At 42.6% G+C, this 24,074-nt stretch overlaps 1 protein-coding gene across 8 annotated transcripts in view; it reads left to right on the forward strand.

The window, feature by feature from the left end:
• The first annotated feature begins 245 nt into the window (after nucleotides 1-245).
• Nucleotides 246-24,074, forward strand: part of LOC111950571 (clathrin heavy chain 1) — a 48,466-nt gene continuing 24,637 nt past the window's right edge. For all 8 annotated transcript variants that reach the window (XM_023968234.2, XM_070434435.1, XM_023968238.2 and 5 more), the window contains exons 1-5: nucleotides 246-539; nucleotides 15,418-15,625; nucleotides 20,370-20,638; nucleotides 21,782-21,943; nucleotides 22,204-22,317. In XM_023968234.2, coding sequence (XP_023824002.1) covers nucleotides 498-539; nucleotides 15,418-15,625; nucleotides 20,370-20,638; nucleotides 21,782-21,943; nucleotides 22,204-22,317 — 795 coding nt within the window. In that variant the 5' untranslated portion in view covers nucleotides 246-497. The remainder of the gene's footprint in view (nucleotides 540-15,417; nucleotides 15,626-20,369; nucleotides 20,639-21,781; nucleotides 21,944-22,203; nucleotides 22,318-24,074) is intronic.

Below are 24,074 nucleotides of genomic sequence, written 5' to 3' on the forward strand. Positions count from 1 at the left end.
AAAATCAAAGGGCGAATCGCAAAGAAATAGTACCAATGCATCCTTATCGCCCAAATTGTATGCGCCCTTTGGACTACATTTTTGTAATTTTTCCTGGATTGTATAAAAATGAATAGGTTTCAATTGTGAATATTCTACATAAAATGCTAATCGTGATTGGAAATTACACTTTTTGAAACATAAATGTGTATTCGTCCGCCCCACTGAAGTACACTGCCATTTCCGGATTGTTTCTCTCCSGAGCAGCCTCCACCACCGCCATTGAAAGTCCAGGGTGTTCAGTGCAGCGGTAGCAGACCGTCATCACTGGGGAAGCAAGTAAACAGCAAAAGGACAATTACAATCACCAGTATATTGACAACACATTTTCATACAAGTCTAAGAGTCTACCCAATTGGACTTTAAACTAGCCTTTTCCTGGCTGTCCGGCTAGGATCTGAGAAGAAGCKGTAGTGTGTTAGCATTAGGAGAATCGGGAGGAGAGCAAAGGAACCGCCATGGCTCAGATCCTGCCTATTCGCTTTCAGGAGCACCTGCAGGTAACGTTATGTTGAATGAATGGTGATATTTCTGAAAAATTATAATGTATTTCTTCATTCATTGTTCATTAGGATAGTAACATAAGCGATGCTTGTTACTCGTCGGTTATCTCAGAATGAAAATGACCTCAACATAATGTTGGCTGAGTTAGCTAGTTAGCTAATCATGACATCGTCGCCCAGCTCGGTGGGACGCTGACGATGGATGACATTAGTTAACTAGATACAGTAACTATATAGATATCGTTTCTAACTAGTGAGCAAGTTGCCTTACCCATTGGTTTGGACGGCGAAGTCGTTAGTTGGCCAATAACTTATTGTTGTAGTTGGCTAACGTTAGCTACAATATAACGTTAGGTAGTTTGCCAACTAACCAGTATGAGACCAGCTAACGTTAGCTTAGCCTAAATCTACTAGCTAGCTACTCACGTATGTGTTGTAGCTAGCTAGCTACATTAAGGAAATAAATTAATACCAATTCAGCAATGAACAATCTGTCGTTAATTATGATTCCGGGTGTTTTGGTGTTTATCCGCACGTTATAGTTAGCTAAATGATGACCATTCAACCTGGATCAAATATTAGTAACGTTAAGCTAAAGTTAGCCAGCCACCTATGGTAGCTAGTTTAGCTAACATTCTTATGTCACAGATCTGAACTATCAGGCGAGTTGAGTTTCATTTCCATTTACACCTGTACTTGTCTTAGTTTTGAATAAGCAGGTCTAACTCAGCCGGCGGAGTGAGGTCACTAGCTAACACCAAGCCTGATAGTCATTTCCCTCAATGTCAGTACTCAAGAATAGGAAACGTTTCATTCTTTCCTTCCCTAACAATATCATGAATATCCTTTCATTCATGCAGATTAGGTTAAGTGGGCTTCCTGCCTCATGATTCTAGTGCTTTCCTGGTAGTAGTGAATGGACATTACCTTCTGAGTATACACACCTTGATAGTATGAGAGCATGTCATCAGCAGGTGACACCTTCACACATAATTAGATAAGGCTTTTTCATGTCCTTTTGCATTGGCTTTGTCATGTACCTTTGTATGAATGCATACTGACTAATGATTTTCCATCACAGATCATTTTGATTACTGTTCTGTTAATGAAATAAGTTTAAACTCTTGGGCAGTTTGGCTGTAGTTTATTTTCAGTGGACAATTTATTTATTTATAACCTTTATTTAACTAGGCAAGTCAATTAAGAACAAATTCTTATTTACAATGACGGCCTACACCGGCCAAACCCGGGCGACACTGGGCCAATTGTGTGCTGCTCTATGGGACTCAATCACGGCCGGTTGTGCCTGGATTTGAACCAAGGTTTCTGTAGTGACGCCTCAAGCACTGAGATGCAGTACCTTAGACCGCTGCACCTCTCGAGAGCCCAAAACAATTACCTCAAGCACTAAAAAGCTACACAAATTACATCTGACAGAGAAGACAATATAGTGTTAAAAAATCAAACCAATGAAAAAGCCTTCCTCTATTAGGCAATATATGTGACTGGGAGTGTTTGTGGTTTTGAATGACCACACCTTAGCCTGACATAGTCACCATGACATGATGTAGCCTATTAAACTCACAGTAGGTCAAGTTGAGGAAGTGGAAAACATTTATGCTCCTTGGAGTGCATGTATTGTGTCAAGACTGCTGGCTTGAAAGATCTCTAAGTAAGCTAGCTAATGAATAAATCAGTCTCTGGTCTTTTTGTGGAGCCTCAGCTTCAGAACGAGACATGCGATCCGCCAACATCTTGGTTTCTGAAAAATCTTTTGTTTTACATTGTGTTTATTTGTTGCTACACACAATGCAAAGTTGGTTTGTTTTAAAGCATGTCTCGCACACAAAACCGTTAGGAGAGGTGGAAAAATGTAGTGTTTATTTTTCAGTCAGAATGATAGCTTTACTACAATACTTATAGACAAAGCGCTGCGTGTGCCAGACTACGTCACTTTTGCTGTTAAATTGTGCCGTTTTGCCTCGACATCTGGAGTAGTGCTGTTTTTGCTATTACATTGATTCTAGTTTCTCTTCTCTTTTCTCATAGATATTGTATAGTGCCTGAGGGGAATCGCAACTGTAATTTCTCAGTATTTCAATCTGTGGTGTAAAATGATAGGATATTCTCCAGAGGATTATGGCTAACGACAGATGTTAGAGAGGTGAAGGGATGAAAAAAATATTTCTCTCTTTCTGTCACTGTGAGCCAATGTTGTTGGAGGACTGTCTTCTGTTTTTTTTTCTGCAGACGGGAATGGTGATAACACAAATGAACCCTGCAGGCGTAGTCCCAAACACTAGACCTGGGTATCCACTCCAGCCGTTACTGCTGCACAGTGCATTCACAGCAATAGCCCTTAGGGTCAGGATGATGCCAGTATCGCAATATTTTTTCCCATGGCTAAAATGAAAACACGAAGCAGGCCTAACTCTTTGGTCCTTTAAAAACCTGCTGTATGTAAAATATGATGTGTTTCAGCTTGGAAAATCTATGAATGTGACTGGATGACAACATAATGATGTTTGTTTCCAACATTGGAATCCGTTTTGTTTTTCTTTGCCACGATACTAACAATTATCAAGATATTGGTATCGTCCCGGCCCTAATAGCACTCCATATCACTAATGTACCTTTACTGAAGATAAAGTTGACTAATCAAATTTATCTAAATATAGCTTTTAGTTATTCATACATCACGTCTGAGGTTGACAAGCCCCTGTAATGGCCTTTAGTCTGTGGAATTATAATGTACAGTTTATGGTGAGTTTTATGCCCTTGAAGGGTCTCTAATTGCAGGAGTGTGTGTTCCAGAAGATAGAGGAAGGTGGGACTGTTTAGATAATGTACTGGCTATTCTGTGAATTGAGATTGGGCTAAGCTGGCACTGTAGTTTGTAGCTGTAGGGTGTGTGAGGCAGGGGTGTTGTGCAGCACATTCACCATCTCTTTCTCCTGCATCCTGAGTGAGACTTAATACTAGTACTCTGTCTATGAATTATAGATTTTGACTGAAATTACCAATACTATGTGTGTGTAGAATTCACATTGACCTCTGGTGCATTCTTCCGTTTTAAGGCTGTCAAGTTATTCTAGACATGAAAGCATTTTCAGTGCAAAGCCAGAGAAGGATATTGTGCTCTCACCATGCATTGCATTTATTTACTAGTTTCTGTTGCCTAACAGCGCCGGCAGCGCACAAGTTTAGTGTAATAAGAAGTGGGGAGGTTATAACTGAAGTAGCCTATGTATCCTCTGATTTCTGTGTCATTGGCACGTCAGTCATTTGTATGTGACTGATATACACTGCTCAAAAAAATAAAGGGAACACTTAAAAAACACAATGTAACTCCAAGTCAATCACACTTCTGTGAAATCAAACTGTCCACTTAGGAAGCAACACTGATTGACAATACATTTCACATGCTGTTGTGCAAATGGAATAGACAACAGGTGGAAGTTAACCCACTGTTCTCCGGGCGCCGAAGACGTGGATGTCGATTTAAGGCAGCCACCCGCAGCTCTCTGATTCAGAGGGGTTGGGTTAAATGCGGAAGACACATTTCAGTTGAAGGTATTCAGTTGTACAACTGACTAGGTATCCCCCTTTCCTTTCTATTGTGATCATTTGTCAGCCTCCCTTTCAGGTTTATGTCCACACTCCCTCTGGAGTGTCTTCATAAATCTCTGCTGTGCTGTCAGGTATCTGGGGCGGTAGGTATAAGGCTCCATACACACAGGAGAGCTAACTAGCTCCCAGGAAACTACCAGGGCCTCACTTTGAGCCAATTGGTGCAGTATGGTCACATGATCTGAGTCAGTCACTGACTCCTTTAAGGTCAGCCTGTCATATCTGCTTCTGTGACATCACGGTGCTCCAGTGGGCAGGCGATGGATGTTTTCTCACACACCTATCCAGCCTAGTACTGCTGTTCTAATACAATACAGCCACAGAGACCGAGCCAGCCAAACTCAGTCAGGTCCATTACTTTTTATTTGATTTTTTATTTAACTATATAAGTCAGTTAAGAACAAATGCTTATTTACAATGACGGCCTACACCAGATAAACGCTATTTGTTCAGCAAGCAGCAGCAGTACGATCTGCTTTAAAGCACACTTAAGTTCACCCAGACTGACCCCAGAGGCTGAGGGAGCCTCATGGTGAACTGCACCACTGGGCCTATATGTTGAAGCCTCCCATCCACTTTATTTTCTCTCCCTCTGACGGTGTCCTCTGTCCTCACTCATCCGGGGCCACTTGCATAGCTTGCATTTTTATAAATCAACCATTTATACAGCTGGCTGTATAGAACTGGACTTTTCCGCTCTCTGAGGTACAAGGGCTCTGACTTTTTTTCCAGGCATTGTTTTTTTACACACCACACACACACTTGGTTTTCCTGAGAGTTGGAGCTAGTGTCTTGAACATAATGCATGTTGGACTCCTATTCACTGAGTGAAGACATTGTGCCTGGCCCTGTGTTGACAAAGGCTTCCCTTGCTAATAGTATTCTGTAACAGAGGGTGTGAGGAGTCAAGTTTCCTTACCTGTGCCAAGTGTTTGTTTATATTGAGAGGAAAAACTGGATATGTCAATAAATATCTAAGTGCTTTTCAAATATCTCGGCAATGTTTCACTTTAATAAGGCCACTATCTTTATAATCCTTCCCACTTTATTCAAGAGATGGCTAGTTGTCTCTTGATAAAGTGTTTTTGATTACATGGCAGATGGTCCTGGGAGCATCTGTAAGAACATCTATCTGCTTGATGTGACCCTACATGTAGTCGTCTAGTATTATCCTACTAGGGTTGCTAGCACAGAACAGAACATGCATCTCATTCTCTCTATTTATGCAGCTTGAACAAGTTATAACAATGTAACCAGTTCAGCTGAAAATGAGATGCCCTACTCAAGGTCACATACMGTACATTTCTCCTCCTACATGACTGCTCACTGCTTGAAAGTCTTTATGCATTTTACCACAGCAATAACTTGTCGAATGGCATTTAAATYGAAGACATTACATTTCACCCCACCACTAAACTTAGTTTAGTGCGTAATAGGTGTTAAGAAACTTTTTATGCCTGCGTTCTTTAAAACCTCACCTTAAAAGGTTTGTGTGGGGAACTTTGAACTCTCACCTGGTAAGCAGCTGATATCTCGTGACATGCTTGTGAGGATATGGATTTGCTGAACACTTGACATTCCTCAGTGTAGGACACCTGAACGTACAATAAAGCAGCAAAGCATTTCACAAAAAGGAAAAGCCACTAAACTATCTGGAAACCAACCCTCAGTCAGCAGAACTGGCTGGACTCCACTCTGAATTCCTCTTTTTATCTCTCTCCTTTCCCCCCCTCTTCCCTTATATCTGTCAGACCAGAGCACCCGTTTTCCTTACCCCTGGGTTGGTGCTGGTCACATGTCCTCCGGCCCGTGGTCAATCTGTGAGACAATGGGCTCCTGCTTCCTGTTGTGGAGTAATAGAGCAGTTTGGAGCTGGACCCCCTGCAAGCCTCAGCACATCCTGCCCTTCCTTGAATCCCTGCAAGACGCAGGGGCTTTTGTGCTGAGCAAGGTGCCCTTGTTCCCTTGAAGGAAGAGAGGAAAAGCAAACCTCTTGTTAAATCAGCAGATGGATGCATGGGTCTGCGGCTCGCTCAGGTTGAGAGCTTCACATGGGGTTCGGGGGAAGTGTCTGATTTGCATTTTAGCCTATTCATCTTAACTTCTCTAGGGTAGGGGGCAGCATTCGGAATTTTGGATGAAATGCATGGCCACATTAAACTGCCTGTTTCTCGGGCCCAGAAGATATGAAATGCATATAGATTTGGATATGCATGGTAGATTTGGATAGAAAACACACAAGTTTCCAAAACTGTTAAAATAGTGTCTGTGAGTATAACAGAACTGATTTGGCAGGCGAAAACCTGAGAAATCCATTCAGGAAGTCGTTTTTTTTGTGATTTTGTAGTTTTCTATTCAATGCCATTAGAGTATCCATTGACTTAGGACTCAAATTGCAGTTTCTATGCCTTCCACTAGATGTCAACAGTCTTTAGAAAGTGTTTCAGTCTTGTATTCTGAAAAATGAGGAAGTAAGAGCAGTCTGAATGAGTGGAACCTAAAGTTTCACGGAGCTTTTTCATGCGCACAACTGCGAGTGCGTTTCTTGTTTACATTTTATARTGACAACGTTATTTTCCGGTTGAAATATTATCGATTATTTAGGCTAAAAACAACCTGAGGTTTGAATATAAACATCGRTTGACATGRTTCTATGAACTTTACGAATACAATTTAGATTTTTTTGTCTTCCTGTTTTGACTGCGTTTGAGCCTGTGGATTACTGAAGAAAACGCGCGAACAAAACTGAGGTTTTTGGGTATAAAGAGACTTTATCGAACAAAAGGGGAAAAAATTTAGTAAATGAATGTCTGCTGAGTGCAACCATATGAAGATCATCAAAGGTAAGGGATTAATTTTCTCTATTTCTAAATTGTGTAACTGTTCTATCTGGCTGGCTACTGTTTGTAATGATTTGTCTATGTTCTCATAATCGTAAGGTATGCTTTCGCCGTAAAGCATTTAAAAAATCTGACACCGTGGTTGGATTCACAAGAAGTTAATCTTTAAACCTATGTAAAATATGTTTTGTTTTCTGAATTTTTATGAGTATTTCTGTATTTGAATTTGGTGCCCAGCAGTTTCACTGGCTGTTGAAGAGGTGGGACGCTACCGTCTCACGTGCCCAAGAGAGGTTAACATAAGCTTTGATTATAGCCAGGGAGAGAGAGTACAGTTGCATCTTTCCTTGGAATCTCATTCGTTCCACACAGTGCACCACTACTGAACCACTATCTGCCAGTGAGGCTGTAGTGTATCCATTTGATCCAGCCACTCCAGTGCGTCTGGGACCAGGAGCTGCTAATCTATTATAGAGCTGCATGTAAATTTCCTGTCTGCTTCCCAGTGTTACGTAACAGAAGTATGCAGAGCATGCTCCACTGTAGTGCCATTTTAAGATTTAGTTAGGGGTTTTCATMTGATTTGTGACAATGATAAGAGAGACATGGTTTGTAAAGCTAGTGGTGATGGTAATGGATGATGAGTGGTCTGACGYATGAGGAGTGACTCGCTGCGGCCTRGTGGCAGTCTGTCTGTTTCTTCCCGCAGCACAGAGTCAATCGCCTGGCTGGTGTCATTACTCCTTTTAGGAGGTGAGACAATCATGCTCCCTCCATCCTTCACTCTGTAAACCTCTTTCATCCCTCTTTTTGTATCACCAATCTCTCACTCTTTCTCACTCTGTTCCCTCTCGCCTCTCTCTCTCATCGCGCTGCTGTGGCAAAGTGAACTCAAACGAGGACACCCGCCAGATAAATAAGCGCGACGCTTTGCGGCAGCCTTGGCGCAAACAATCTCACCCTTTCTCACTCCTTTCTTACATCTCTCTTCTGTCAAGTCTTGCTCATGCTCCCCTGCTGTCGGCTTACATGTCYTAGTTAATGCAGTGTTTCAATAGCATCTGGAATAAAAGGCCTTGAGCCGGCATGTGCGCAAACCCACCAGTCTAGCTATTGCCAAGGGGTAGTTAACCCAACACCAGGTCTGTGAGAGCACAGGACACAACCTCATGACTAAATTAGTGAGTTTCCAGCCTCCTCCAGGTTGGTGTGTATGGTGTTAATTTGACTTGGTTTCACACACATTCCTTCTCAGTGATGTCATGCATGCCTATGTGGGGRGGCTATGTTAGTGCCTGCTTAGCGTGTGCTCATAATCTTAGCCATGGAAATTTGGTGTGGACAGACAAATCATTTTGCTCTAGTTCAACATCTGTCTGACTCTGAGCTGAATTATTTGGGTCCGGTCAGTGTAACACATTCATTGTGCAGAGGAGATGGAGAGCGCACTGGGGGCATGCCTGCTGGACTTCACGTTCCTGTTTTATGGCTGTTTTCATGTTGAATGAAAAGCTTTTTCTCCAGACGCCAGCATAGAGGGATCTCATGGAGGATGAAGAGCATGTAAATCTGTCTAGACCATTGTGGAATGACTGTTATAGGACAAGAGGGAGTTCTGTCCAGTGTCCACTCCGAGTAACATCGGTCAGATATACGACTTCCTCAAATGCTTTGGCATAGGCATCATGTCTAGAGGTTCAAATGCATATCCAGTATACATACATTCCCTTTGATTTGTCAGCCATGAGTTTATTTTTTGTGGAGTGATATGCACTGTTCATTTTGAAGAACATTGGTGAACTTCTCCAGGGCATGTCTGACAAGGCATCAGTGTGTCTTCAATTTTACAAATATCACCACAAATGTCACCATAAATGACCAAGCCTCCAACCAGGTTTGTTTCAAACACAAATCATCATAGTCCTGTCATCAGTCAGGTTTTATAACTGGAATCTCTTGAATAATGGCCTTGCATATCTTGAAAAGTAGTTGTCGTGTGTATTCTGTTCTGGGCTTGGATAAGGCCAAGCTTATCTTTAGGGAGATGGTTACCTTTGTGTGTTTCTGTGTGAATCACCCACAGTGGCCAGGCAGCTCTAAATGTAACGGAGTGTCTTTCCTGAGTGATGAATCGTGTTTGGCTGTAGGGCTGCTTCTGCAGCAGAGCTCCATTGTCTACTGTTCAATTCAGTTGGGGATCGTTACTTCTTACGCACTGCCTACAGAGTTCCCTTCCACCGACCAATAGCAGCAAGGTCAGGGCATCCCTCTAGCCAATGAGTGATGGTTACGCTGCGGTGACATCATCAGTGCTATACTAAATGGCACCCTAAACTGGAGTGTACAGGAACTGATGTGCAACTATCTGTGTAATAGAATTGCGACCATACAATTAGATGGGTAGCTAGCTCTCTTTCTATTTTTTTGTCTCTTCTGTAATAATGATACAGGAGAGTTCCTGCTTATTAACTCCAATAGCCCTTTTAATGGGCTCTTAAAATACTTTTACAGAACTTTCAACTTAGAACTGTCAGCTGTTTCCTTAATTTGATCAAGAGAATTTGTCCAAGAAGTGCAATGAATAATTTTGTTCAGAATGCATTGTCCGCACCAATGTGTCGGAGGAAACACCGTGCACCTGGCTCCCTTGGTTAGCGCGCACTGCGCCCGGCCCGCCACAGGAGTCGCTGGTGCGCGATGAGACAAGGATATCCCTACCGGCCAAACCCTCCCTAACCCGGACGACGCTAGGCCAATTGTGTGTCGCCCCACGGACCTCCCGGTCGCGGCCGGCTGCGACAGAGCCTAGGCGCGAACCCAGASTCTCTGGTGGCGCAGCTAGCGCTGCGATGCAGTGCCCTAGACCACTGCGCCACCCGGGAGGCAAATAGACTATCTTTTCATAAATTTAATGGAGGTGTGAATGTTTTCAGTCCGAGAGTCTCTTCTCTGGCACTAGAGTCCTGCAACAACAACAACAACAAATTCTGGCGGTGTTCCTGGAATTGAGGGAGAACTTAGGTAAATGCAATGCCGAATTACACTTGACATATGGACTGACGATTTTGGAAAAATAGGCACGGTGGGCTTTTGGTTTCTCTCCCTCTAAAAACAAAAATAAATAATTGTAAATAACAAACGTCTTTGTTTACCACAGTGTGAAAGAGTGATAGCCCCTCTATAGAAAGTGAGTTTCTGAAACACCGAGCCCTTCTTTGCTGATGTGAAGAACAAACTGAATGAAAGAGTCCAGCGAGGATTTGTCAGCATAAAGCTGAGTGACTCACTCATTTGTGGCTTTGGATGAAAATAAATAAGTACCAACATTCTTTGATAGTCTTTTATAAATGTTTTGACCAAGTTAATCTGCTTATGTTGTGTGTTCAATTATTTGTGACATTGTGGTTACAATGAAGAATGTAAATTAAATAAATCAAATAAATCCTGTTCATAATGAATAATCAGATGTGTTGCAAGCTTGTCATTTTTCCTTATTTGATATTTTTAGGCTATACAAAACATACCAACGACAACTACTTCACACCTGCRCAGACCCACCTGCTCACACCCCCATCTCTGACTCTCCGCTTCAAACTGCACCATTTTGTTTCTCTCCGTTGCCCACACGCACTTTCAACATTTGGATAATAAAGCATTTAAAGGCTGACATTGGTTGATTTTTAATACTTCTGACAGCCAAATGTCTAACTCCTCCTGTAACTTTTGGACTTTTTAACATTCCCATTAGGCATTGATTATCATAACATAATGAAAATGTACCAGGTAATTTAAATTACTGCAGGCCTAAGACCTATGGGTTTAACTTTCTGAATGAATGATTATATTGAAGATGGACTGAAACATTCACACCTCCATTAATTTACAAAAGGATAGTCTAATAGCTTGGCTAGGTTTGACAAATTCCCCAATTTGTGCCAGTTTAGACTACGGATAAATGCTGCGGTCAGTCAGAGTTGAGTCCTTTTGTAAAGTGTAGCCTAATGGCCAAAAAAGGGCAAACTTACAATGTATTCGATGCTTAAATACTCTAAAGTTTTACATTTCCTCATTCAACTGCAAAATGGATAAAGCATATACTGTACAGTATTTGTTCATCAACATCTTTAATGCTTTTGTTAATAAAATCAGCTACTGTACAGCTCAGTTCAATTTAGTTGCGCTTCCAGCTCCACGACCACGGGTAAAACCTTGCTGAGATGGCCTCCCGAGTGGCGCAGCGGTCTAAGACGCTTGAGGCGTCATTACACCGGGTTGAGAGGCTGAGACCGGGAGAGGCGACACACAAATGGCCGCCCGGCGTTGTCCGGCCCATGTGTCTTACCAGTCAACCTCTGAGTGTTCATCATTAATCCTGTTTCACAGAACTTTCTGTCCGTGACCGATGCAACCTGAAAAGCGTTAAAGACCGAGTTAATGAGTACTTGAGGTCACAGAAAGTCTGGTCATGTCCTGCTCTCCCTTGTGTGAGAAATTAGGCACTTTACTATGTAGGCTACAGAAAACATTGTRCTGTTGGTTTTTGTCAGACTGCACAGTAGCATAATAAACATATACGTTTTAAAAGTAAAAAAATCTAATTCAATAATATATTTGCACCACTGCAGATACTGTGTATTTATTTTTTATAATACTGTTGTCGGTTTACAGTAGTGATGGACAGTTGGAGGCACTTTGAAAATAACARGTTTTCAAACACTTGTTTTTCACAAGTGTAGCAGGTTGTGAACTCTGCAAACAATGTTTCCACTTTGAGAATGGCAAATCACTGTAATGAATACATTCATTCAATACATTGGAATACAAAAGAATCCATCCACCCATGATGGACTAGCAGGACAATACTCTTGCCAAGAAGGACATCGGGTAGGAGGACCATTGTATTTAAAGACACTGCACAGTAGCCTAATAAACATGATTTTACATTTTTTTCTTCTTCGAAATCAATCATTTCAAATCTAACTTTATTCGTCACATGCGGTAGATACAAGTGTAGATCTTACTGTGAAATGCTTACTTACAAGCCCTTAACCGACAGTGCAGTTCCAGAAAGAGTTAAGAAAATATTTACCAAATAAACTAAAGTAAAAAAAATAATGAAAAGTAACACAATAAAATGACAATAACGAGGCTATATACAGGGGGTACCAAGTCAATTAGTAAAATGCATAATTTTTTCTTGGAATAGAAACACCATAAATAAATCCCATAGTCTTTTAACAAAAAAAGGTTTTAAAGTCTCCTAGTAAAGCCAATATTAAGCTGTCAAATGCATTCCTGAATGAAATCGCTTTAGCCGACATGTTGCAGTTTATTCATTGTTTAAGGCTCCCTTTTGTTATTTCGTTTTATAACAAATGATTGTATTTAAAGACATTGATGACTTGTATGTTTTGCCAATAGGAAAGTTAAACAGCTACAGAAGCAGGACTCTTAGGCCTACAGCTCCATGTCATTTCAATAACTTAGCTTCTCAAAGATGCCCCCTGGTGGTCAAACTAGCACTAACTAGCATTAATGGCAACAATGGCTGACCGTTAAATAACTTCAGAATTCTGCGGCACCCCGCAAGCCGTTCTGCAGTATGACACAACTTTTAAAGGAAGAACCACTCTGTCCTTGAAAGGCACCCAGACTGCTACACATGAGTGAAAGAATGCGGTGCCGGGCGGTTAGGGTTGTGGAGGGTGTGTCTCACCATTGATAAAGATGTAGGCCCTTCCTGGAAATGTGGTTTGTGTTAGCTGATTAGCAGTGGGCCAAGTCGTCTGTGGGTTATTAACAGAGGAGACACTGAAGTTGACCCATATGCTTTCTATTCACTACACCCTCAGGCCTGATTCAGTTAAAACCGGTAACTGGGTTACCTGGATATGTCAACAACTAATTAGCATTTGACTTGTGTGCAGCAAGAGGGCACGTTTGAATTGTTTCAAATTGACTGGCCTAGGCTACATTGTTTGAGTAGGCTACATTAATTCAATCAACAAGTTTTATTTTATTTTTTGTTTTTTTATCAAATCTTATGCATTTTGGCCAGTAACCTGTAAAGCAGCTACTGGTTTTGATTTGAATAGATTAGGTCTATGTTTGTGCTTCATGTGCACTTTTATAGAATCAAGGGCATTATCTAGGGGAATTCCAGTATTAAGAGCCTGGAATGACATGTCCTCCAAGATTTGCTTTGTGAGGAGGAATAAAATACTTGGCTTACATTCCCTAATTGTATGTTTTGCCTTTGTGTAATACAGATTTATTTAAAGAAACTAAGGAATATGCCATCTGATATTGGTTGAAATGTCTGAGTAGATGTGGTGAGGCATGAGGGGTTGTGCCAAACAGCTGCGTACAGAATAGTTCTGTAGTAGTGATGTGTTTAAGCTTGGGGCAGCAATTAAAACTCTTCACCCCCTACCCTGTCCCCTGCACCTCTGTCAGACTCTATTCCTGTCACTTGCCACCTCATCTCCTGCAGCTGGTATGGTATCTCAGCCCTGTGTGTCTGTCTTGAGGGCGGTCCCTGTTTTTTATCTTCAGTTTAAATTCAACTCCCCTCAGTGTCAGGTATGTGATCTGAAAGCAAACTCAGTTTTGGCTGCATTTCAAGTCTGAGCAGCTAGATGGAGGATTCTCCCTCAGCCCCTAGTAGCTGTGGAGGGAGATGGAGCTCCCTGGCCCGCATCATTAATGAGCCTCAGCCTAAACAAATACCTGCAGGTTGTAGTCTAACTATTACTCTAATAATCACAGACACGTTCAGCCTGGCAGCCCTAGTCCAGTAAACACATTCACAGCCTCACATTACACAACTCGAATATGGTGAGAAAGTAAAACGAGGTGAGGAAAAACCTGTCCGACTTATCCTCAGAAGCGCAGTGCCACCAAATGTTACCATGACCCTTCTCAGTGATAAATGGGTCCATGGGCACAGTATGCAGCACTTCCCTGCAGGCTGTTGCTGTGTCAGGGTGTGAGAGTCAGTATGAGTTTGAGGCTGGTCTATAGGTACTGTGCCAGCCAGGCCTGGCAGACAGACTGGGTGACAGTAGAGTGGTGCTGTTAATCTAGCGTCCCGCAGGTCTTTATTTGAACACCGGTTAACCCCTTGTGTTCCTCCTCCTCATGCAGTTTGACTATACAGTCTCTGTGTGTGTTGTCAATGTGAGTTCAACAACCGGTCAGAACAGGATAGGGAGACTACTGAATTCCGGTGCTCTTAGGGTGGTATAGTCTGTTCCCCTGCGGGAACTTTCTGGAACATATATTTAAAGAGTCCCAGAAATGGGGTGTGTTAGCATCACCACAATGCCTTGTCATTGTTAGTACATTTGAAAGGTCATGGTTAATTTGCTAAACTTAGTGGAATTAGATTGACGCGTGTGTATTTTATTTGTTACACACGCACAGTGTGCAGAGCCTAGTTTGAGGAGCGGAATAATCTGCGAGAGCACCTCGAAGCTGGTACTGGAGTGAAACGAGACAATTCTAAATGCAATTGTGTGTTAAAATGTTTTGATGGCCACGATTCAAAAGAGCTACAACACTGAACAAAAATAAACACAACCTGGTAAGTGTTGGTCCCATGTTTCATGAGCTAAAATAAAAGAGCTAAAATAAAAGATCCCAGAAATTTTCCAAACACACAAAAAGCTTCTTTCTCTCAAGTGTACAACTTTGTTTACATCCCTGTTAGTGAGCATTTCTCCTTTACCAAGATAATCCAACCACCTGACAAGTGTGGCATATGAAGAAGTTGATTAAACAGCATGATCATTACACAGACTCTGCAATGTTTTACGTTGGCCAAAGATAACCTCCCAGCCCCCCTCCCTACTCCGGGTCCTGTCCCCCCAGTCCAAGAGACCATGCAGCTCTGCTCTGGTCCATCTCTCTGGAGTGCTGCTCAGTGTCAGGCTCAATGACATCACCAGTCAGTCACACAGCAGCACACTCCTGAGCTGATGTTAAACCCCTGACATAACACTAGTTTAGCCATGGCCTTTCATTCATCCCATCTAATGGTGCAGATAGGCCTGCTGTACAACCTGCAGTTTTGTCAACCTTATTACCTTCTTGGTTAACTAAGTTACAAAATGTAGAAGTTATGACCATGTGTTGTATTTTTTAATTGAATTTGCCCTTTTCCAATGTTCTCTTCCCACCTGTCATTCTGTCTGGCACCAGTTGATGGTGAAGTCCAATAACAATGTTGATCTTCCTATAATAGCAGTTTGAGAGAGAGGCCTACTAAGGGTTGACCTTATTGCTATTTATTGGCTTGTTTTAGAGCCCCTCAAAGTGTTTCTGTTTCAGCTGGTTACTTCCCAGGTTATTGAACGCTAAATAGCACCTAACTTTTCTCCTCTCTCCCACCTCCCTTCTCTCAGCTCCAGAACTTGGGCATTAACCCAGCCAACATTGGGTTCAGCACCCTGACGATGGAGTCTGATAAGTTCATCTGTATCCGGGAGAAGGTGGGCGAGCAGGCACAGGTGGTGATCATCGACATGGCCGACCCCAACACGCCCATCCGCAGACCAATCTCTGCAGACAGCGCCATCATGAACCCCGCCTCCAAAGTCATTGCACTTAAAGGTACGCCAATTGGAACTGACAGTCTGAATTTCGTTTAGCCTTTATTAAACCAGGATAAAATCCCTTTGAGGTTAACCTCTGCAGGGAGTTATTTGTACGTACAAGAGTTATCATACGTAGGCTTACATTCCATCCGCTTAAGGTTGTGTTGATGTTTTTATGGATGTAGTACAGCAGCATTTAACCCTTAATGGGCCTGCCTATCTTCATGATTCAGTTTTTACACGTTTGTGTAATGTAGCCAGCCGATTTCTGTCAACATCCAACATCCATTCAGTGAAGTAAACATCTGTTTAAGTCCACATACAGCTATTTATATTTTGTTTTGTAAAGTCATTTTGATTGGCCCAGCCGGCCTCTTGCCAGACATTCGGTTTACTGACCTGTGAGCCAACAGAAGTGTTTTTTTTACGGTCTTGTTCAGCAGTCATAATTGCTTTGTCTGTTTTTGTTTTGTTTTTGTTTCTCTGTTTTGTTTGTTCTTTTTTTGTTTCTTTACTGCTTTCTTATGTGTATGCAGACGGTGAGTTAAAATTTCAGTACACCTGAGTTGTGGAAGTTTTAAATCCTGTTTTTAAATCAGTATATCAAGTCTACACTATCTAGGGTCAATACAAAACACCCACACCAGTCTCTTCTTTCATATTAGACGCATGCAAACCAAGCTGTTAGCACCATGTTATCATCCAGCTTGAGACTGATTCCCATTGTGCCAGTCCCATTGTACTCTATTTTCCAAACCCTGTCTGCATATAGTTGAACATCAATTTGTCAAAATACACTGATTTTAATATGGAATCAGGACAAATCCAATTTTTTTTTTTTAAATATATGCTATATTTCGTACATGTATGTTTAAGCTATTGTCTAACTAKTAGGCCATCTAAACAGGATTTAGCTTTCACAACCATCTAGCTTGAATGTTGGCATTTCATCAATATCTTTTCCTAGATGTACCAGTGATTTTGTTTTTGGGGGTGGAAATATTGTGGGTCAAATTATGATTTTAGCTACATTTCTGTTTACACAAATTTATGCTGTGTGCCATTCGGATTCCCTGCCCCAGTTCCTCTGTGTTCAAGAGTAATGTTGCCCAACCCCATGGGTGCCTACAGGTTTCACTATCGTTGTCATAAGAGCTGTGTAGTTTATCATTGCTCTAAGCTTAGGTTATTTAATCCTGAAACGAGACCACATAAGTTTGAGGTAAATCAGTTAATAGACGTGATCTAGGTTACTCGGGATGTTATGTTTCATCTTTTATTAAAACGTTTAGAGTTCCTTCATAGCTAGCCAACTATCATGGTAGATCCAGAGTTGTAGGCAGTGAACGTGCCCTGGCTGATGTTGAATCAGTGTTCATACTCTGATGGTTGCTCTGCTGATATAGTATTGATTAGATGATACACAGTGCATTCTGAAAGTATTCAGACCCTTTGACTTATTCAACATTTTGTTATATTACTGCCTTATTCTAAAATTGACTCAATCGTCGTCGTCCCCCCCATCTAAAAAATATCACATTTACAAAGTACTCAGTACTTTGTTGAAGCACCTTTGGCAGTGATTACAGCCTCCAGTCTTCTTGGGTATGGCGCTACAAGCTTGGCATGCATGTATTTGGGGAGTTTCTCCCATTCTTCTCTGCAGATCCTTTTACGCTCTGTCAGGTTGGATGGGGAGTGTCGCTGCACAGCTATTTACAGAAATGTTGGGTTCCAGTCCGGGCTCTGGCTGGGCCACTCAAGGACATTGAGACTTGTCCCGAAGCCACTCCTGCGTTGTCTTGGCTGTGTGCTTAGGGTTGTTGTCCTGTTGGAAGGTGAACCGTCGCCCCAGTCTGAGAACCTGCTCCAGAGCGCTCAGGACTTCATCAAGGATCTCTCTGTACTTTGCTCAGTTCATCTTTCCCTCGATCCTGTCTAGTCTCCCAGTACCTGCCGCTGAAAAGCATCCCAACAGCATGATGCTGCCACCACCATGCTTCACCGTAGGGATGMTGCCAGGTTTCCTCCAGACATGACGCTTGACATTCAGGCAAAAGAGTTAGAGAATCTAGTTAGACTAGAGTCTTGTTTTTCATGATCTGAGAGTCTTTAGGTGCCTTTTGGCAAACTCCAAGCGGGGTGTCATGCCTTTTACTGAGGAGTGGCTTTTGTCTGGCCACTCCTACAATAAAGGCCTGATTGGTGGAGTGTTGCAGAGATGTTTGTCCTTCTGGAAGGTTCTCCCATCTCTAGAGGAACTCTGGAGCTCTTCCAGAGTGACCATCTGGTTCTTGGTCACCTCCTTGACCAAGGCCCTTCTCCCCCGATTGCTTAGTTTGGCCGGGCAGCCAGTTCTAGGAAGAGTCTTGGTGGTTCTAAACTTCTTCCATTTAAGATTGATGGAGGCCACTGTGTTCTTGGACCTTCAATGCTGCAGACATTTTTTGGTGCCCTTCCCAGATCTGTGCCTTGACACAATCCTGTCTCTGAGCTTTACAGACAATTCCTTTGACCTCATGGCTTGATTTCTGCTCTGACATGCACTGTCACCTGTGGGACCTTATATAGACAGGTGTGTGCCTTTCCAAATCTTGTCCAATCTATTGAATTTACCACAGGTGGACTCGAATCAAGTTGTAGGAACATCTCAAGAATGATCAATGGAAACCGGATGCACCTGAGCTCAATTTCGAGTCCCATAGCAAAGCGGTCTGAATAATTTTGTAAATAAGATGTTTTTTTATTTTTAATGCATTTGCAAACAATTCTTAACCTGTTTTCCCTTTGTCGTTATGGGGTATTGTGTGTGTAGATTGAGGAAAACATTTTAGAATAAGGCTATAACTTAAAAAAATGTGTAACAAGTCAAGGGTTCTGAATACTTTCCAAATGCACTGTATGTATCTAGTTCGACTGTACGTGTCCAGTAAGACTATCCTATCAGATGGTAGTGGCGGTAYTAAGTGTACATTTCAGGCCAGGAGTATAGAGATGTTGAAAAGAGCCGTTTGAAGAGTTAGCCACCAGTTCATTGGTTGTTCAAGTAAAAGACTGATGGTTTTTTAGACCTGTGGATTCCATAAGGGTCGTCCTCCTCTCTGTAGGTCCAATATTGCCCCTCCCACTCCTAATGTAATTTACACAGGCCTAAAATGCTTGAACAAACATCTGGTTTGAAATGAAATTCCTGGGATTTCCATACTGACAGACAGACATCCCTGTGACAGTGGTGCTCTCTGTCCTCCTGTCCTAAGTTGCCTGTCTCTTTCTCTTTGTCACCCTGCGTTTTCCCTGACCGCTTTCAGCAGCCATTCATTTGTGAATACTGAGTGGATAACTATTATTACTGAGAGAGACTGTACCTCATAGCCAGTCCATTTGTAGGATATCTATAGTTTATATCAGTGAGGGTGGGATGCTTGTCGGATCCTATATTGTTTGGAGGAGGACTCATTATTGGTCTATGTCGGCTACAATCCAATAAGCCTATGTACTAATTTCAGGAGCGGATTTAACCAAAAATAACCACATAGTATGACTGTCACATGCAATTTTAGTTTTGGAGCTCAATGTTGAGAGGTGAGAAATGTGACTTGTAGCGCCTAAGATGGTAAAACACGCATAGGCTATAGACTGTGGCAATAAATAATACACTCATTTGAAGCAAAAAGCAGTCGTGAGATTATACTGGATTAGCAGTCATGACTTTTGTCATTCCCAATCATCTGTGTTGTAGCTACTGTTGGACAGAACTAGTGGGAAACGCAGGGCCGTGGTCACTAGCATAGTAGCATTACCTTCTCCTCTTCCTATTCCCTAATATGCATTCAGACAGGGCCTCCCCTCCCTCTCAACCACTTTGCTAAGTCTGTCATGTGATGGGTTAGTCACCCTGGGGGATGGGAACATAAGAATACACACTGTGTGCAGATTCTCACCATGCACACTTTAAATTGCTTAATCTGTTCCAATCAAAATTCACTTTGTTGAATTTAAAATGTGGCTGCTGACGCTATTATTGGTGCACTGCAAACTAGTCTGATGCTGTGATTATGAATCAGCAGCTGTCACTGATAACACAGCAAAAATAATTCTGCAGCTTTTGGAAGTGAATTGCTTTTTGTGATTTACAATTGGCTTTCGATATGGTAAATGAACAGGAAATACATTAAGGCTTTAGCTTACCTATTTAATGTTTATTCACCCAAAACTAATCAAACAAAACACAGGTGAGTAACCTTTTCTAACCTATCATCATTGATATATTAACACTATTAAATAACATGTAACAACGCGCAGTCTTAATCACTATTGAGAACCCCTCTTCTCCATTAGTTTAAGTGGTTTTATTTGCCAGTCCCCAAACACACTGCAACATACTGCATCTTTCCTCTCCCTTTAATACTGTCCATAAGTATTAATTAGTCCTCTTATATTTGACCTTGATGCAGATATGTCAAATTTGAGTGGTTATCTGTAAAATTTTGCTTTTCTTTGCTTAATCTCTGACTGGTGTTTTAGTAAGTCATGGTGACCTCCTTGCCTGATGCTCTCTGAGCCATGACTACCAACATTTCCAGCTTGACTCTCGTTACTCAAGTGGAATTTGGTATTTACTTTACCTTTCCCTCAGTCCGGTGTGTGTGTGGCTCTCTCTAACTCTGACCTGTGTGTGTGTTGATTTAGCTCTCAGATTAGCCACAACGGGTTGTTCTCCCATGCGATGCCCCTCTCTCTCCTCCCTCTGCCCCTCTCAGCCGCCAAAACCCTTCAGATCTTTAACATTGAGATGAAGAGCAAGATGAAGGCCCACACCATGACTGATGACGTCACCTTCTGGAAGTGGATCTCCCTGAACACAGTGGCACTTGTGACTGACAATGCCGTCTACCATTGGAGCATGGAGGGGGACTCCCAGCCAATCAAAGTCTTTGACCGGCACTCCAGCCTGGCGGGCTGTCAAATCATCAACTACCGCACTGACGCCAAGCAGAAGTGGCTGCTGCTCATTGGCATCTCCGCACAGGTCACTGTCTTAAACACACACACACACACTCATGCATATTCCTGCAAGCGCACTCACACTATATTATGTTTGTAAATGTGGGGAAGAGGTCTGTCGGTGATAGAGATGCTCAGATTTTGACTCCACAAAGCAAGCTGGTTTGCAGGGATTTGTAATCTTGCATGATGTCTACTTTGATGCTAATTAGCATTTTTGGATCTGAGAATAAATAGAGCCAAATATAATGATAAGTCATCTTGCCTGCGAGATTTACATGGTTATCAAAACGTCACGCCAGGGTAAGCCTACACAAAACACAGCCCTTATTTCAAGTGTTTCTAAAATCACCTATGGTGAAAAATGAATGGTGGAATAATGTTTGGAACCATTTCCCTATTTGACTGCTAGGTTGTATAGGCTATTATGACACCTCCACTGTGATCAGGTGCTGCTAAGAAGGACCTAGAAAAACTGCAGCTGGCCCAGAACACAACGGCACATCTTGTTCTTCACTGTAATCAGAGGGCTAATATCAATACTATGCATGCTAGTCTCTCTTAGCTAAGAGTTGAGGAGAGACTGAATGCATCACTCCTTTTTTTTTTAATAAGAAACATTAATGTTGAAAATTCCAAATCGTTTGCATAGTCAACTTAGTCAGCTCTGACACACACACCCACCAGACTTGCCACCAGGGATTTTTTTCACAGTCCCCAAATCCAGAACAAATTCAAGTTGACGTCCAGTATTATATAGAGCCATTATTGCATTGAACTCCCTTCATCTCATGTTTTTGAAATGAACAACAAACCTGGTTTAAAAAAACTGATAAAAGCAGCATCACTGCACAACGCCTGTCCCCCTTTTGACCTAGATATTGTGTATGCACTGATATGTAGGTCTGGCTTTGAGCTGTTGTCTATTAATGTCCTGTATTATGTCATGTTTTGTGTGGACCCCAGGAAGAGTAGCTGCTGCTTTCGTAACAGCTAATGGGGATCCTAATAAAATACCAAAAACACCAACTCCTCCACGACAGTGAATATCCCTGATCACACTCACGGCGTGGCCTTAGTATGCATCATCAAACTCAATCGACTGACTGCCAAGCAGGACATTGCATACCCTGTTGCTCTGTAGTTTGATGTGTTTTCTCTGCTGCAGCAAAACCGTGTGGTGGGTGCCATGCAGCTGTACTCTGTGGACAGGAAGGTGTCACAGCCCATCGAGGGCCACGCCGCAGGCTTCGCCCAGTTCAAGATGGAGGGCAACACAGAGGAGTCCACACTGTTCTGCTTTGCTGTGAGAGGACAGGCCGGGGGAAAGGTAGGACAGGGGAGGAGAAGAGGGAGAAAGGACTGGCAGGTTAAAGTCTATTGTTGTTGGTAGATATTATATTTTTTTCATTTTCACTTGACAATACTCAGTGGACAAATCTGGTTTAAATAACGTAATTATAACCAGATTACCACTAAGTGGTTGAAATCTGGTTGTATTGATGTCATTGCAACCAGTTTTGCCCGTTGGCTAAGCACTTTGTAGATGACCGTAAATGACATTGTTCTCAATGATCCTCTCTAATGTAGTTGCACATCATTGAGGTGGGCACCCCAGCCACAGGGAACCAGCCTTTTCCAAAGAAAGCAGTGGACGTGTTCTTCCCTCCAGAGGCTCAGAATGACTTCCCAGTGGCCATGCAGGTAGATAATAGCTATGTACTGTACATATCACTGTTATACCCATTTCACACTACTGAGCCATGCCAAGCTGTGCTGCAGTGGCCTGGTTACGGATTCACCATAAATGCATGCTGGAAAGGAGAATGTGAAAAAATATCAGATTCGGCACAATATTGTGAAAAGGGCATTAGTGTTAGCCAATGATGGCCTGTTAGGAACCTTGGACTGTAGTTTTCAKTGTTAGCCTCTGTTAGACCAGGGCAGCCTGACATTGTGACTCTGACTGCACATAGTGAAGAGGGGCATGCACATCACTGATGGCCTGAAATGGTCCATTCACACACAGTGTGGTGAAGGTGCAGCAAGTGCCACTTCAACCTAAGGAGGCTGAAGAAATTCGGCTTGTCCCCTAAGACCCTCTACAGATGCACTATTGAGAGTATCTTGTCTGGCTGTATCACTGCCTGGTACAGCAATTGCACCGTTTGCAACCGCAGGGCTCTCCAGAGGGTGGTGGGGTCAGGCCAGCGCATCATTGGGGGCACACTTCCTGCGCTCCAGGACATTTACAGCAACTGGTGTCACAGGAAGGCCAAGAAGATCATCATGGACCTCAGCCACTGCATGTACACCCCACTACCATCTAGAAGGCGAAGACTGTACAAGTGCATCAAAGCTGGGACCTAGAGACTAAAAAACAGCTTCTATCTCCAGGCCATGAGACTGTTAGTCACCACTAGCTGGCCTCCGCTCAGTACCCTGCCCTGAACTTTAGTCACTGTTACTAGCCGGCTACCACCCGGTAATCTACCCTGTACCTTAGAGYCTGCTGCCCCATGTACATAGTCATTGAACACTCATCATTTTAAGAATGTTCACGTACTGTTTTAGCCACTTCATATGTACAGTGCCTTTGGGAAAGTTCAGACCCCTTGACTTTTTCTGCATTTTGTTACGTTACAGCCTTATTCTAATATTGATTAAATAAATAAAAAATTCCTCAGCAATCTACACACATTGCCCCATAATGACAAAGCAAAAAACAGGTTTTTAGACATTTGAAAACAAAAAAACTTGCGGATATCACATTTACATAAGTATTCAGACCCTTTACTCAGTACTTTGTTGAAGCACCTTTGGCAGCGATTACAGCCTCGAGTCTTCTTGGGTATGACGCAACAAGCTTGGCACACCTGTATTTGTGGAGTTTCTCCTATTCTTCTCTGCAAATCCTTTCAAGCTCAGGTTGGATGGGGAGCATCGCTGCACAGCTGTTTTCAGGTCTCTCCAGAGATGTTCAATCGGGTTCAAGTCCGGGCTCTGCCTGGGCCACTCAAGGACCTTCAGAGACTTGTCCCGAAGCCACTCCTGTGTTCTATTGGCTGTGTGCTTAGGGTCGTTGTCCTGTTGGAAGGTGAACCTTCGCCCCAGTCTGAGGTCCTGAGTGCTCTGGAGCAGGTTTTCATTAAGGATCTCTCTGTACTTTGATCTGTTTACCTCAAACCTTACTAGTCTCCTAGTCCCTGCCTCAGAAAAACATCCTGACAGCATGATGCTGCCACCACCATGCAGGGATGGTGCCTGGTTTCCTCCAGATGTGACGCTTGGCATTCAGGCCAAAGAGTTCAATCTTGGTTTCATCAGATAGAGAATCTTGTTTCTCATGGTCAGAGTCCTTTAGGTGCCTTTTGGCAAATTCCAAGCGGGCTGTCGTGCCTTACTGAGGGGTGGCTTCCGTCTGGCCACTCTACCATAAAGGCCTGATTGGTGGAGTGCTG

This window comes from Salvelinus sp. IW2-2015, linkage group LG23 (assembly GCF_002910315.2).
Source record: "Salvelinus sp. IW2-2015 linkage group LG23, ASM291031v2, whole genome shotgun sequence".
NCBI classification, from domain to species: domain Eukaryota; kingdom Metazoa; phylum Chordata; class Actinopteri; order Salmoniformes; family Salmonidae; genus Salvelinus; species Salvelinus sp. IW2-2015.